Raw genomic sequence first — 16,817 nt, forward strand, 5'->3', positions numbered from 1 at the left:
TAAAAATTGTAAAATAAGATATTGTTGGTCTAAGATATTGCTTGATTTTTATTTGATATATATGATATTAGATAGTAACATTTATTTGTTAGAAAATAAGGCATGAAGGTAATTATATTTGTACATATTATAAATTTTACACCATAAATAAATTTAATAAATTCTATTTGGTAATTAACACTAACATTTCTTGATCAAAAACAAGAAGCAAGATTGCCAAGAGAATATCGTTGTAGCTTTTCCATTATTTTTATCGAAATTTACGGAGAGTAATTGAAAAATCTACGATTCTATTTTCCCTTTACTTTTAGATGTGAAAGTCTGTAGTGCCCTATTTCAGTGCCCCTTTCTTCGTGTCACGTGGGATAGTGCTGTGCCCCCGACAATACGGTCGGCGGTGGGAGAACCTCATGGGACTCACGTCCTGACCTATATCTATTCCTTATCGCTGATTTGAAGTCTCGCGGAACGGTATAGGGGCAAAGAGGGATCGGACCGCCCATCCCCACACGAGCTGCTCATTCTGAGCCTTAGCCACGGTCTTTGTCATAGTAGTAGAAACAGATTTTAATTGTGTCCTTATTTCAATATGTATATGAATATAAAGTTTGGAGTATAATGAATATGAACTACCGAGATTTCGTTTATGCTTATATTTAATGCTTAAAACGTGTGTTTTATCTCATAACAGTTATGTAATATGAAAAATAATATTATGTAATATTAACAGTTTTTCTATAGGTGGAGTAATGAAGATGATTTTGAAATATAATTAATTTTCCTTAACGGAATCGAATATTTTATATGACACAATTCAATTTAACTCTAGTTATTTTCCACAAAAAAGTATTAAGCCATTTTTTCATTCGACTATCGGAAGTGCCTGAAAAATCGTGGCTACAGTTGTGTGCCACACACAACTTTTCTTTTGAAATGAATAAAACATTCATTTTTATTTATTTCTAAATTATATTTTTATTAAATTATTTTTATTCCTGAAAAGAATTTTATTTCTTTTTACTAGTAATTATAGATATAACCAATGTATAATAGTAATATGTTAAAACTACGCCAATGAGGTTCTGTCTGCCGCGTGTTTCTCATTACCTCCCTCTATCTCGCTACCTTCTTCGTCACTCAGTCCACATGTGTCTGTAACTGCCGCGACAAATAGTGGACTAGAATTGAATGTGTGCATGAGAATAGGTGTACCCCTTCCACTTTTCTCGCATTCCTGCCAAGGGACTTCAAGTCAGTGGTAAGGGATACAGAGTTGTACGTTTAATATCGTTTTGCACAAGGAATCGTCGTGTGCTCTGTGATCTCACTCTCCCTGTATAAACATTCGATGTGTAATCTTTTTATAATTTAATGGATTTCTATGATTCTGTACATTTAATAAACTCCCCTCACAATAGGGAGCATGTATACATATTTTCTGTGGAGATGAAGGCTTAATAAATTTAGAACGCTGTTTTAGCCGCGATTAAATGTGATATACACTCGATGATTCAATATCAATCCTTTTTGCACACCGATTTATATATATACACACACATTTGAAGTAACTGCCTAATTGCACGTATCGATTGTGTAACAATATCATCTGATTATTTGCATTGATACTTGAGACGTTCTTATATTTATGTAATTATTTAACGTTATTAATATGCGTACCGTTCTATTAACAGAATACATTAGCGAATTGGCATGTTCCACTTACCGTGGATACCATCAGGCCTGATTTTGATGTGTCCATTAGAATAGTTTGGGTTGGATAGTTTCTCCAAATTATTGTATGCTTCTTAAAATTTCGTAAGAAGGAATTAGTCGAATGGACCGTGTCCTTGTTTTACGCTTTTCTGGAGTACTGAATATTTGAAACTTAATTATTAATAACAATAATATCGTATTGAATATACAATCGCATCGGTGTAATGTGTGTTAGACTAAAATTATGCTAGCAAATTCGTTTTAAATGTAAAATGATCTACATACATATTGACTGTGATGAAATCTGTGCTATAAAATAAATGTTAATGCTAAATGTTTACGTGCAAATAAACTTTGCATTACGTGTAATAATTATACGTGAATCGACGAAAACGTATAACACGGAAAGTTTTCGCAAAATTGGTCTGTTAAAGACGTTTCTGACATGTCTAAGAAAAACTTGGCATTATCAATCAACCGACAATATTTTAATCTTTAATGCGTGTCAGCGTGGGAAGTGTAGAGTGAAACAAATACGAGGTTGTCACGCATAATATTTGAAGTCTTTTCTCGCGCCTCACAGTGATGCTTTGACAACATAATCGTATTACTCATTTGTTTACATTCACCTTTGAATAAAGGTATCGTAGCGGTAGTGAAACGATATTATCTATTTGTAGATCATTTCACGATAAGTCGATTATTTTTTTATTCAATGTCAGGGATTTTGTTTAAATTGAAATATGTTCCAAGCGGTGTGAAAATAGGGGGCGGGGTTTAAATTATCATTTTAATGTTTTATAAATTGTTTACAAAATACGAACCCTTGAAGTTTGCAGTTTTCATCGGTTTTTATGGATACTATCTTCATAAAAAAATTGTTATCTTCGTAGGTGTTAAACACTCGAATTTTAATTTCTTTTAATCGTAGAGGATTGTTCCTTTTAACTAGATTTTTATTTTAATCGTAAAGTTATCTTTGTGATACAAATAAATATTTTAATTGTTTGATGTCTTGATTAAGTATTAATTTGGAAAAAGTAGGTCCATATTTTGTGTTTCCTTTTTTCATTGCGCTTCTTTCAATCGTAGAAGCTTCAAAATTATGATGTCAAAATTTGTATATTTTTTATATTGTAAATGATATTAAACCATCGTCGCAAAGTTTCTTATCATGTACAGTTGCAAAAAATGTCACTTACCGTTCATATTAAACGTAGTATTGTGACGCACAAGATTAATAACATTTTTCTTATTTTTGCACCGAATAGTAGCATCGTTTGAAAAAATATATTCCTGTCAATTATTTTAAAAAAGTGTGCATTAAAAATGAACAACCACTGTATTGCGATTTAAATCTTTTAAGATAAACCTCCCTGTCAGTAATATATACACATATATTAAAAACCATATATGAAGAACCTGTCGTTAACCATTTGTTACATGTATAACATTGAGTGAAGGTACAACAATTGTAAGAATACACAAGAAATAATTAAATAAAGTAATTTAACTTTTGAGATAATCTCGGTCTTTCGGTCAATTCCATTTGCGTGCTTTTTGTAATTTATTGATTCTCGATCACAGATTCTATTGGAACGATATCAAAACCATAAAGTACGACATGCAATTTTGAACAACCTTAAAAAAATAAATCTGTTATTTATATTGCAGTACAGTTACTTCTATCACAGTAATATACCGGGCGAATCACATAAATTGTTTACATCCATTATTTTTGTTGTTAGTAGATCGGTACAAATCATCATCTCTTCAAGGCGATTAACATTCAATTGTTTGGGTTTCATTTGTTTTAGAAATTTGAAAATCACTTTCAAGTATTTTATGCGCAACCCTATAGTTTTTATAGGGTTCAAAATAAATGTCACATTCGTATAAAAGAAACATTTTTCGGACTACGTGCAAAATGTTAAGTCCGCTTTTGACAGAAGATCGCTCGAAATTCAACAGCGTAAGTTAATGTTACCTTCGCAACAATGCAACGATTCCTCTTCTCTGTGGGTCTTATGTATGTACGTATAAAGGGTCTGTTGGATATTTTTAGACCAAGGTAAGAAAGAATATTACAGGTACTCCCACCAGGAAAGTATTGATTTTTGCATCGAAATGTAATAAAATATGCAATAGGTATTTATCTAGGTACACGTATATTAAGCGAAGAATGAAAATATATATTGTATACTAATATATAAATATATAAATATATATATATATATATATATTAAATTCATATTGTTAGAGTATGTTGATTTTGTTACAGTGCTTGTTAAATGACGAAGAAAGAAAATTATGGAGTTGTAACAAATTCGAAGGTGACCTTGAAAAGTTACAAAAATAAATGAAGCCTAAAGAATGAAATTTTATCCCCTTGAAGGAGTTTCTGAACCATGCTTTGATATAAACATTTGTAGAGATTTAGTAAGAAGAATAACAGGAGTGGAGAGTTTATTTGGTTCACCCTGTATATCGTGACGATGCACTCCTCCTCACCATGCTAAAATTTTGCATAGAATATATAAAAATTTTTCCAGCCGTTAAATAAGAAGATATGGTGGATCTCCTTGATATAAATAATAACATTTTTTGAAATTGTTTCGGTATGGTGTACCATTTGCCACAATATCTGTAAAGAAACACACTAGTTAGCAGTTTTCAAGATTTCTCTGGAAAATGATGATGGAAGTGAAATTGGCAAAATCGTGAAAGAATCGTATTTACATTCTGTTCGAAATTGAAAGAGTATGGTCTATTAGTCTTTCACTTTGATAACTGACGTAAAGAACATGAAGCAATTGACCGAAGGCGTACAACATGTACCTGCACATTTCTATCGAGCCCACTAACACCGCTGTCTATAACAAAGAGACGATAATTTATAATGAACGGTTAACGAAAGTCATTTCATCGTTCAAGGAGCATTTTTTTTTACAGTACTACTTACTCTCACTAAAGTAATGCTCAGACATAACATATTTAAACCCAACACTATAAGTTGGCACAGCATAAAAGTTGAATCCAGAAGATTAATCAAACTTTGGGAAGATATATCGATTTCACCATCATTATAGTAACACTACGGCATATATGTGACGATTTTTAATACTAACTTTAGCGCTATACTATGTACAGAAACGCAGTCCACGATAAAAAGTTGATACTTCTTCAATCGACTATTAATGGAAACTTGGTTCTCATCACCATTGTAGAGTTTATATTCCAAGCGATATCTAGTGTAATTCATTTTTTGATGTCTTAGAATTTGTTTTGATTTACATAACACGTGGATCGCAAATAATATAATTAAATTTAAAGTCCAGCAAAGGATCAATTTTATTTTTTCTCTTAACGAGGAAGAGAAGATGTACGTGCTAATAATCCTTCATCACACTTGTCGTACAGACTGTTCATAAAATGAAATTATTAAAATTGTTTCCATTTAAAATTATTATTCCATTTAAATTGATGTTAAATTTTCAAATATAGAGATTCTTTTTCACTTCAAGTTTCCAAAATCTCATGGTTTTTCGATCTTGACTTTTCAGGATTCAAGATTTATCGACTTTGAGCTTCCAATGTCTGAGATTTATTAGTGCAAACATTTCCATCAGTACAATTGATTGGAAAACATTTATTCGAGTGGGACACATTATTTTAATCACATGACTGATAAGGGAACCGTCAATCACAAAAATACCTCGAGAAGAAAGTGATTTTTATCGTATTATCAATTGTATATTTCAATCTTGGATGACTCGTTCTATGTATGCACTTTCGCACGTGTCTCGTATTCCCAATTATTTTAAACCACTGCACCCACAGGTAGATAATTAAAATTTGTAATAATCTTACCCAATAACGGAGAGCATACCACATATGTATTGGACATACGTGATCAACATTGTGTCGAATGCTACCAAAATAATGATCACGAAGACGCAATTTGTAATACTGATTATTGCTATCAGGAGAAAGTATTTTTCCTCGTCGATGAAGAATTCTGCTGGGTATAGCAATTTGAAAGGACGAGTTTCATTGAGAGGTGAAACAATATCGAGGATGTATGGTTGAAATATAAATATAATGTATATCGCCAAAGTTATGAACATAATATCTAGGAAAGAAATGTAATTGTATTAAAATATCGTTAAGTTTCGTGATACTTGACGACGACATTTAGTACAATAATTATATTATACGTGGGAAAATTGTAAAAAAAAAAAATGAATGCGAATTCAGAACTCGTCGAGAACCACGTTTAGTGTAAGATGTTCAGAATAAGTTAAAAGTTATTCGCATTTCTTCCCTTGAGTCGAATACCGATTGCCGAATAATAGGTATAGTAATTATAGGAAAGAAAAAATTACACATATACGCTACTGAATATATCTCTCCTTGCATCGCGTACTCTTCCATGATTTTTATTTCTTCTGACTCCGTTCGTTTGTTCCAGTCCTCGTTTATCTGCTTTTGTAGAAATTCTAGCTACACGTTACAGTCGATTAATTTTTGTCCATCACCGAGATCTCCAATTACGTGTACAATGGTTAGAATTGATATGCGCGTACCTTCTTCTTACTCATAATCAAACTATGTAATTTTATGATGCAGACTAGTGTGGTTATAGTTGGAGGAATAACTTCGAACATATCTAACTCTCGATAAGATCGGACGAATTTCATAAACTGAAAAGTTGTTCGTGTCAGACACGATTCAATAAAATCTTTTGCCTAGAGTTATCGTGAAACGTTGCGAAATATTGTTCTCGTTGATCAAGTTCACTTGTACTTTCACACGATTTCCAATACTCGAACTGGACGAAGGAAATCAACTCGAACGAATTTTCTTCGAATAACGTTAAACATTTTCGTGTAACGGATCAATCGGTAAGTTCTGTCGAACCGTACTAAATAAAAGAGTGAACGAAAAAAAATAAATAAATAAAAAATACCAGAACCGTTCCGCAAACGTAACACATCGATCGACGAACACGTTAATGTTACCTGCGTGAAGAGCAAAAGAGATGCGGCAGTAGTTGTACAAAACATTCGAATTTTGCGATCCGAAGATTTTTGATACGGCCACTGACCCAAGAACATCAGAAGCATTCTACTTGTTTTGCAATAACGACTTTCGGTGAACTCCATAGCTAACTCGGAACTGATGCCAGTACGCGTATCCTACTGTTCGTTTTTTTTTTCAGAATTTTATGTACATATTACGTTTACCATTGACAGTTGACGGAATAATTTCCCTTTTCCTTTTTTCACCGAGTATTAAGTATCGTCGTACGTCAATTGGTCAACCGACAAGTACGCATTACGCCATCGTTTTCGAATTACGACAAATACGGGGTACATAAGAAAATGACGGGCCTCTAGAACCATGTTAGCCTTTTGCTCCGACAGCGAGAATTCACATAATATCTTTAATATTTTAGACACGATTCCATGTACGGTGTACGATTTCAGTAATTTGACAAAGGACTTTTCATCGATGAATATTTCAATGGACAATCGGTGACTGAATCTACGAAGGAATACGTACCCGTAAGAAGAGTCGCAGATGGATGGTCCTCGCGTTGAAACAATTGGCAAAGGTATCGAGGTAATTGATATCGAGTGTATGTGGATTTTCGTCGTTGAACGATTCATCGCGATTTAATTGTTTTCGTAAAGTTGCATCGTGGCCACGTGTAAATGGATCTCTCTACGCAAGTCTAAACGATACACGTCTTCGAAGAACAGGATAGACACGTAAGCTGGTCAATTACGAAGAAAATTGACGTTGATCCTTTAAGTACCATCAGCCTTTGCGTCGTCTGATTGCTACGAGCGTGTTTATCCGTGGGGTTTTTTTTTTCTCCCCCCTCGTAAACTATTATTCGATCGATCGGAGTATCGTTTTAGGGGATTTGAACGCGTCTGGGTTTACAAAGCGGCCATGTTGAATCTGCTGTAGCACTTTCGAGGAGTTTAAAAATGCAACATAACCCAAAACCGTTCGGTGGTATCAAAATCGAACGCTCGAGGCTTCGAGGATACTGTTTATTACGATAAATTACAATTTCTTGGTGAACATTTATCTCGAAATTCAGCTCCCCAATATATGAACAGCGATTGATGCATCGTGTGTCTAAAGTTGGAAGCTTAATCGGTTTAACGGGTCTTTGGGATCAATTTACATGAGTGACAGAGTACTTCGAAACGTCTACCTGACCGACAGGGTGCAATTGGAGTAAACGGGACACGCAAATACGAGGAAACCACCCTCGACCCTCGTACACCAATCTCTGATCGCCTTTACGATCGATTTACTTAATTTCAACGTTTTTCAATAAATACAGTTGTTTCATCTGCGATCAACTCGAAATATTAATGTCGTTTCAATGTCACGAACGAATAGATCTAATGAAACGGAACTTGTTACGATTCGAACATTGGTCGAATTCACACCTTTTTCTGATCTATGAGACCCTTGAAAATGGACAGAAAGAAGAAAGGTTTGAATTTTACTATAATATGAACGAGACGTGTCAGCGAGGAGGAACATTATTCAGAATGGTATCGAATCGGTTGTAGTTTTATTTTTATCTAAGAAACGAACATTTGATTTATCGAATTTATTTGGACCGTAATATTCATCAATATGTTCGGTAGGCAAATTCTTAATTAAATCAGAATACTTTAATTACATTCAGTGTGGTTCTTATTTGTGTACACGTTTCAATACCATTTACGATTATATTTCGTATAATTTGTACTTCGTAAAAGTCAATGAAAAATTTATGAAAGATTCCGGTGATATAGATCGAATCTACTAAGTGACTTAACCATCGTTGTAAATTGGGTCACTTAGTTATACTCGGTTTTTCTCGTCATTGTGTTTATTAGAATAAGAAAATGTATTGCTGTAAAACAAATTTAATGCCTAAAATTGAAAAGCATCGTGTAACGATAATTTGGAACATTAAAGGTGACGTGTCTTGTCTTGTTTCATTATTTACGTATTGATTTATACAAAGATAATTGACTCACTCTGTACATACGTAATCGGGTGACACCAATTGTGTAGCAGTATAACATTAATAAGAAGAATACCATTTTGCATTATAATGAGAAAGATTGTTTTACTGTAACATTTTTATTATCGTTCCAATTTTAACTGATGAAAACATTGTAAATTTCTGTTACTTGCATGCCTTGAGTAAAATTATTGCACCGTGTAAACAATATTTAAATATTCCCTCTTGTCATTTCACTTTATCCTCGGAAGATATCGCCACGGTACAGTATATGCGACGATCTGTAAATGCAGAGAGTAGCAGAGAAGAAAAACATAATTAGATCGACTAATTAAATTCATCGAAAGTGTATACTTAACATGCTGTGCTTTGAGTACAGGACAATATTTATGCAGATAGATTTTGGTATTTGTAAATGTTAGTTGAATGAATAGAACTTGTGAAAATCAGTTGCTATTTACAGACCCCTAGTGGTGAGTCTGAGAAGCGTTTCCACACGCGACAGTTAAACCTTAACGCGCTACGAGTTGCTACCCAGTATCGAACTCCGCACCGCAAGCCACGGTTATAAGGGTAATCGGGAGATTGTTGTTCCCTTGCTCGGTGTGTTGTATGTGTTTATATTGGTTTTTTGTGTAAAACCTACCAAATTTTAACAATGAGTGCCGAGGAAGAAGTGCTCCGGATTCAGAAGAAATTAAACAAGATGTCGAGCGGTGACGGGACGGTGAGTAAGTGAGTAAAATAAAGATAGTTGTGTATCGTTCGGCACATTCGGTGCATCGCAACAAGAACGAAGCTGTTTTTCAAGTCAAAATGCGATTACCGCGATATCGTTTAAACGTGCAACGTGTACGAATGTATTATTGTTAAAAATTTTTTTTGAAAATAGCGATATTCATTTATATGATTTTCTGAGTATACTCGATGTTTGTATTATCTACTGTACTCAACGTATTGTAGAGCTTAAATATCTAGTATTCTAATTTTAACGCCTTAATAAAGTTTTGCAAAGGTTAAATCATGTTCTCATTATAAAATTTATTTAAGTGCGCGTTGCATATTCTATTACATTTTTAAAAGTTAAACTCGTCATTTAAACTATAATTATGTTAATTTAGCATTTAAATATGTCCTTCTGTATACTTCCATTATTTATATTAAATATTGTTTAGATAAAATTGACTGTTATTGTTGTAAACTATGTCATTGAATAAAGCTAACCATATGTGTGTTAACAATAAAAGCATGCAATAATAATGTATTAAATTACATAATAAATAATAGTGAATTCAAATTAAATTTATGTCCAAATTATTCTACTATATTAAGAATTAAATTGTATATAATCTACATGAATGACTATGTGTATTTATAGTTTACATTATTTTAAATTAAATAATCATAAATATTTTTATTACAGGGCCAGGAACAAGCACTGGAGTTACTCAAAATATTACAGAAGTTGCCCGTTGATTTAGAACTTTTAACTAAAACACGTATTGGTATGACAGTAAATGCATTGAGAAAATCAAGCAGAGACGAAGAAGTTATATCACTATCCAAAACTCTCATAAAAAATTGGAAGAAATTTTTATCTGGTAAGAAAATAAATTAATTGAAATAAAATTAATGACAAATAATTAAGCAAATTGAAATTATACATCGATATATATTCTATTTATTTAGGTTCCAATAAAGAAAAGGATTCCACTTCTTCAAGTAGTTCAAAGAAAAGGGATGACAAATCAGAGAAAAATAAAGATGACACAGATCAAAAGAAAGATAAAGATAGTGTGGATGGAAGTGACGTTAAGATAAAAGAAGACAAACCTCACAAAGATTTTCAAAGAAAACAATCAACGTTTCCTGCTCCTACCACAACAGATGCTGTTAGGCTTAAATGTAGAGAATTACTAGTATCAGCTCTAAGAGTAGATGGAAAAACAATTGAAGGTTGCGCCAGTCCGGAGGAATTGGCTGAAGAATTGGAGGAAGCAATTTACGCAGAATTTAAAAATACAGATAACAGATATAAAAACAGGGTAAGTTTTTAAGTTTGGCATATTTTCATATATTTGTACGAATAGGTAATATAATTTTGTACATGTTGTTTAATTTTCTAGGTGCGTAGCAGAGTTGCTAATTTACGAGATGCAAAGAATCCCAATCTTCGAACAAATTTCATTGCTGGTGCTATAACGCCTGCTCGGCTTGCAGTTATGACTGCAGAAGAAATGGCAAGTGACGAGATAAAGCAATTAAGGGAACAATTTAAAAAGGAAGCAATCAATGATGCACAACTTGCTACAGTACAGGGAACGAAAACTGATTTACTAAAATGTGGAAAATGCAAAAAACGCAACTGCACTTACAATCAAGTACAAACGCGTTCAGCTGATGAACCTATGACTACTTTTGTGCTGTGCAACGAATGTGGAAATCGATGGAAATTTTGTTAAATACTTTAGCTCTTCACAGTTTTGTCTGATCATCATGGAGAGAATAATGTATTTCATTCAAGACCTGCCTATTAATCGACACGTATTAGACTTAACGAAACATCATAAAAAATATACTGCATAAAATTTACGAGCCACAGACTGTACATTGATCGCTTAATGGTCTTTTTAATCTCTTCACAGGTTTCCATTCAATTGTATATACTGAAATTGTAATTTACTAGGCCTCAGCTTTATAGAGTGTACATCAAACCTAATGGAAAATTCGATAAGTTAGATGGAACGTGTAAGAAATACTTTTAATTGTATTAATGCGCCACCATGGCTATTCAAAACTCCACGTGCGAATGATATTAAAATGAAAATAACGTTTCATTTTGCATTGTACAAGTTTACATGTTTTATCTGTGGAAAAGTTCCGAATTGTGGGTACAGTCCTGAAATACATGTATGTAATTACAGTGTAGTATTTTTGCAACCCTTTGTGATGATATAAAAGTTAAAATTTCATTTTAAAGGATGAATATAATATATTGTGAATATAGAAGTTTTATTTTTATTTTAAGAACAGAACTTTTTGTTTCATAATTTAAGAATTTGACAAGTTTATATTACGTAATGGATTAAGGAGCAGAGCTGGATAAAACTACAAATTAATTCAGAAGTATATTTTATTTATGTTTGTTAAAAGGTAATTTTATTCGAATCTTTTTAGATTTTACCCTGAATCTGATAGTATTTACGATTCGCCGTAGGGTGCCGCCACTGCAACTCGATGTTTCTGGCAATTTAGTCTTTATCGGGGGTTTACGTACTTGGGTGTATACACTAATTTCTAACCTAATGTCAATCAGTGTCATTTGTATTACCAAACCTTCATGCAGTACATACTTTTAAGCGCATCACAAATTATATGATTTATTAGTAAAATTATGTAAGGAAATGGAGTTACATTATTCCATGTGCGTTAAATGACAACGTAAAGTTGTTCACAATATAATTTTAAAATGAAGTAGTAGTAGAAAATTTACTGGGTATCCACGATAGCATAAGTTAACGTTTTTTGATACCATTAGATGATTCTGAAAGACATTTTATCGAGGATACAAAAGGTATAATGTTAAAGCACAAATTGGAATAGAAAGTGGATGTTTCCGGTCATCAGTATGTGTGAAGACGCCCATATTAAAGAGCAATGGCAACTTTTACAATGTCTCCGAACTACCGTAGAGTGTTTATTAGTCGATGGTGTTTTAAACGTATGGAATGTTTACGGTGGTTTAAATCGCCTTCACAGTATAATGGAGCGGATATTCAAACATGGCTGTCGAATATTTAATCGAAATGTAAGACAACATTCTTATTTATTTATTTTAAATTACACAAATTGCATATTGTAACATAAATTTATTTATATCGATAGCAATAATTAACAATGTTTTCCATTTTTTGTTGCATTCTGTAAAAATGTAAGTTTTATAATGCAATATAATATTGTACTTTATTATAAGTGTTAATTTACATTGTCTGTAACATTGTTTTGTTTTTGTTTTCATTAAACATGTTTCATTATTTACATTTTTATATGTGAAATTAGTGTCTTCATTATGCAATAACTAGTATAATGGCAATAATGAAGAACAACATTATAATGCAATGTTGTAATGAATGAAATAAAAAGTAATAACATTTTTTACAAGGGAGAACCAGATTGTTGGATCTTTATTCAAGGATTAAATTGGCTGCAACCCTCTTTAGCAGTGTCCCCGGTATTATCTGAAGTTGAAGATTATCTTTCGAACTTACCAGCTCGAATAACGTCACAAAAAGATATGTTATGGTTATATAAAAAGTAAGCATAAAAATAAATTAACTATTTAATTTTCAAGTTGTTCTAGAGAAATATTCAGATCATTTCATGGTATAATTATGTATTTAAATTTACATAATGTGATTTAAAAATTATTATAATGTAGCTTGGAGAGTCATTCTTTGTCACATAAGCTTTCCTGGCTTTTGTCTGACAAGGAACACTTACTTTCTTGTTTTGAACCATGGGCATTTTTGTGTCAAGAAAATTTAGCTGAAGCCACACTGTTGTGTTTGAGGGCAGTTGAACGAAGCCAACCTGTGTTGCTTACTGAGATCGATCCGTATTTGGTGAGCTTTTTAGATTGATTTACATTTAGTGTACGAGTTTGTTTAGATCTCTCACTTAAATATTTTTATTTTTAGTTTCTACCCCCTTGGATTTCTCCCAAAGCAAGTCCTAGAAGACATCGGCGATCTTCTTCATATCCAATTAATTTTCCTATCACAAATTTCAACATGGCTAGAGATAGAAGTATATACATTGAAAAATGTCAATTAGAATCATTGAAAATATCATCAGATAATACAACTACTCAACATAATGATATTAAGTCTGAAGAAAATCATCATAAAACAGATTTTAAAGAAGTTAATAATATACCTTTAAAAACTTGGAATAGCCTTTCTGCACTGACTAAAACTTGTAACGTTCCAGGAATACATTCACCTACGTCTTCAGTAGCTGTCGCAGATACTAGCTCAAATAAAAGTAGCGACTCTCAAATTTGTTCAGTTGAATTATCAAAAATAATTAATGTGAAGTATGATGATGTAAAGCAGAGTATGCCTACGCTTGTGAATAATAAATTATTTACAAAGCTAAAAACTCCTTCAAGAAATATAAAAATCAAAGTTAAAATGGAACAAAGTGAAAATACTAAAAATTTCAGTGAGGGTTCTGATTCGTTAAATTATGAAGATTCGTTAGTAAATGTTGTAAAGGAATATCATGTTCCGTCTCTTGTATCAAATGAAAGTAATGCAAACAAATGTGTGACCGATTTTGTAGGAATTAAAGTATCTAAAAAACTAAGAAGAAAAACTTCCTTTTTACTAGGATCAGCACCTGAATTCAGTGCTCCATGGAGTTTAAAAATTGAGGGTCAGAAAGATTTAAGAACACAGAAAAAAAGTTTTATGGAAGATGGTGGAAGTAGCGTTCAACCTATGGCCATAGGTTATTTTCCACGTCCAGTAGAAGGTCAAAGTTTGACAAGTTTTTTAGCTTCTGCGCAATTTTCCAGAGCTAATGCTGAATTAGACAGAGAAAATGCACACTTTAGTGTATCTGAAGCTATGATAGCTGCCATTGAACAAGTAAAATGTAACAGGCAATGGTGCCTCATGGAAGAAGCAGTTGAGGAAAGTGATGAAGAAATAAACAATTTAAAACAAAGAATACGATTAAGACGTCGTCAACGACAAGAGGAGCGATACAAAGGGAGAATATGGAATCGTGATTTATTAAGTGATGGAAAAACAGATACAACTACTACCGATCAAAGTGTTAGTCCTTTATCAACTTCATCTAGTACTTCATCCAATGATAAAGATTGGTCGATAAACTCGGATGAAGATTTGTTTCGATCATCCCCTGTACATGGAGCAGAATCAACTTTAACTGAAGCCAGTATGTCTGCAGAAGGTGTAGCTTTATCGCTCATTAGTAGGTTTAGTGAAAAACAATTACCAAGAGCAAGTGAGTTACAGTGGCTTGTCTCTGAAGAGGAGGCACCGCAAAGTTTGTTACCGTTGCCCAAAAGTTGGCCAATTAATCCAGATGAAATAGAAAATTCACAATCAATTCCATTACGTGGCACCACAGAATGGGCTCCACCAAGACCTCAAATTATTTTCACAGCACATCCTCCACCAGTGTAAGTTCACTAATTTAAATGATATCACGAATGCTACATACACGAGTATTTAATGAAACGTGATTAAATTTATATATTTAGATGGCGCACTTTTATAGCTAAACAGAATTACAGGTGTGCAGGATGTGGAATGAAAGTTGCTGTAAAATATGCAAACAAATTTCGTTACTGCGAATATTTAGGAAGATATTTCTGTACTGGATGTCATACTAATCAAGTAGCATTAATACCAGGAAAAATTTTATCTAAATGGGATTTCAATAGGTATAAACATTTTAATAAACATGCATTATATATGATTATTTGCTAATTCTTCACTATTTTTTTAAATTTAGATATCCTGTATCAAATTTTTCATACAGATTGTTGGATCAGATGATGTTAGATCCATTATTTCAAGTGAAGGATTTAAATCCACTACTTTACAGACGCATAAAACAATTAGATAGAACAAGATTACTACGTACACAATTATTTTTCTTTAAAGATTTTTTATTTACATGCCGTTTTGGCTCAAGGTATGAATTCAAAGCGTCTTTTTGAAATACTTATAAGTATAAAATATTGTCAAATTTATTTTTATATTTTTAGCGTTCAAGAAGTATTAAAAAAGGAATCAAATTACATAATAAGTGATCCTCATGTGTACTCTATTCAAGATCTATTACATGTTAAGTGTGGTAGTCTACCTTTGAGATTACAAGAATTAGTTGAAGCGTGCAACATGCATATTATAGGCTGTGAGGTAATATTCTAATACTGTCTTCATATTATGTATTTACATTTTTAATAAAAATAGATTTTTATTTATTTTAGTTGTGTCAAGCTAGGGGATTTATATGTGAGTTATGTTGTTCCAAAGATGTTATATTTCCATGGGAATTGTCAAAAGTTAGTAGGTGTGAAATGTGTGGTGCATGTTATCATAACGAGTGTAAGCAAAATTTCAATGAAGCAGACTGCCCACGCTGTGTTCGTTTACACGCTAGACGAATATCTAGAGAAGGAACATTTTGACATACGGTGAAATTGTCTTATATCACATGCTTATTTATAGAAATGCAATTCATACTTTAAACGATGAAAAATATGACGTAATCGTTGATTCCAAAAGGCTCTATTTTTAAAAATTTGATATATTTATGATTTTATTTATTATATTTAATTTAAAATTGGTAACAAAGTAAAACTAATCAGAGATCTGTATATTTTATTTATATGAGAGTGAACAGATTATATTTTTTTTAATTTTAAAATAAAAATAAAAATTAATTTATTGCAATTATATGAATTTCAGATATAGGAAAGACTGAACAAATGTGATATTTAAAAAAATGTATAACTTTATTGCTATTATTCATTTCTTATAAGTGTTACATAATTGTTCATTTAATATTACGTAGATTGTTACCATAGGAAAAGAAAATAGAAATAAATTATTATGTATTTATAAATTTTGAATCTTAACCGGTATAATTTATTTCAATATTAGAAAATGATAGATGACATTGCGTATAAAATGGAGTATCGTGCATATTTTGCATTTAATTTTTATTTTTGTAATAATGCATTTTAATTTGATAAATTTTTAAAATAATTAGAAATTACGATGCATAAGTTATTGCATGTCATGAATGTTGAATGTAAAGTGGCAATAACATTTTGAGTACAATGGGCTAGAGTATTACCTTTGTACTAAAAAAGCATTATAATAATAGTCACAAATACAGTACCTGGTTCTCATCATAATTAAAAATATGTATTGTTTATTTACAAAAGTTGTTAATACAATCGAAGTTTATAATAAAATGTTCTGAAAAGTTTGTATATTTTCATATTCTAAGATTACTG

General features: G+C 32.0%; 3 protein-coding genes across 9 annotated transcripts; 2 read left to right on the top strand and 1 right to left on the bottom strand.

Annotated features, from left to right (window-relative positions):
* Window positions 1-4,021: 4,021 nt before the first annotated feature.
* Window positions 4,022-7,118, bottom strand: LOC143147438 (uncharacterized). The gene is made up of 11 exons (XM_076312684.1): window positions 7,074-7,118; window positions 6,735-6,911; window positions 6,300-6,461; window positions 6,099-6,216; window positions 5,592-5,845; window positions 5,429-5,541; window positions 4,862-5,102; window positions 4,676-4,807; window positions 4,453-4,586; window positions 4,225-4,357; window positions 4,022-4,051 (listed from the first exon to the last, which is right to left on the bottom strand). Exons 1-11 carry the CDS (start codon window positions 7,116-7,118, stop codon window positions 4,022-4,024), a joined length of 1,539 nt encoding a protein of 512 aa, XP_076168799.1.
* A 1,925-nt stretch (window positions 7,119-9,043) lies between these two features.
* On the top strand, window positions 9,044-11,678 carry Tfiis (RNA polymerase II elongation factor). Of its 2 annotated transcripts, none has more exons than XM_076311911.1 (4): window positions 9,044-9,482; window positions 10,179-10,356; window positions 10,445-10,800; window positions 10,882-11,678. In XM_076311911.1, the coding sequence occupies exons 1-4, from the start codon at window positions 9,414-9,416 to the stop codon at window positions 11,215-11,217; spliced, it is 939 nt and encodes a 312-aa protein (XP_076168026.1). In that variant the 5' UTR covers window positions 9,044-9,413; the 3' UTR covers window positions 11,218-11,678. The 2 variants fall into 2 exon arrangements, with proteins under 2 accessions (XP_076168026.1, XP_076168027.1); XM_076311912.1 differs by having other exon boundaries at window positions 9,045-9,490.
* Window positions 11,679-11,792: 114 nt separating this feature from the next.
* Rubicon (run domain Beclin-1-interacting and cysteine-rich domain-containing protein rubicon) lies at window positions 11,793-16,779 on the top strand. Of its 6 annotated transcripts, none has more exons than XM_076311907.1 (9): window positions 11,793-11,908; window positions 12,294-12,563; window positions 12,918-13,069; window positions 13,194-13,377; window positions 13,453-14,966; window positions 15,048-15,230; window positions 15,302-15,484; window positions 15,558-15,711; window positions 15,783-16,779. In XM_076311907.1, exons 2-9 carry the CDS (start codon window positions 12,366-12,368, stop codon window positions 15,981-15,983), a joined length of 2,769 nt encoding a protein of 922 aa, XP_076168022.1. In that variant the 5' UTR covers window positions 11,793-11,908; window positions 12,294-12,365; the 3' UTR covers window positions 15,984-16,779. The 6 variants fall into 6 exon arrangements, with proteins under 6 accessions (XP_076168022.1, XP_076168024.1, XP_076168025.1 ...); XM_076311909.1 differs by lacking the exon at window positions 11,793-11,908 and having other exon boundaries at window positions 11,919-12,563; window positions 13,453-14,065; window positions 14,147-14,966; XM_076311910.1 differs by lacking the exon at window positions 11,793-11,908 and having other exon boundaries at window positions 11,919-12,563; window positions 13,453-13,561; window positions 13,745-14,966.
* Window positions 16,780-16,817: the final 38 nt, after the last annotated feature.

The sequence above is a fragment of the Ptiloglossa arizonensis genome, chromosome 5 (assembly GCF_051014685.1).
Source record: "Ptiloglossa arizonensis isolate GNS036 chromosome 5, iyPtiAriz1_principal, whole genome shotgun sequence".
NCBI classification, from domain to species: Eukaryota; Metazoa; Arthropoda; class Insecta; order Hymenoptera; family Colletidae; genus Ptiloglossa; species Ptiloglossa arizonensis.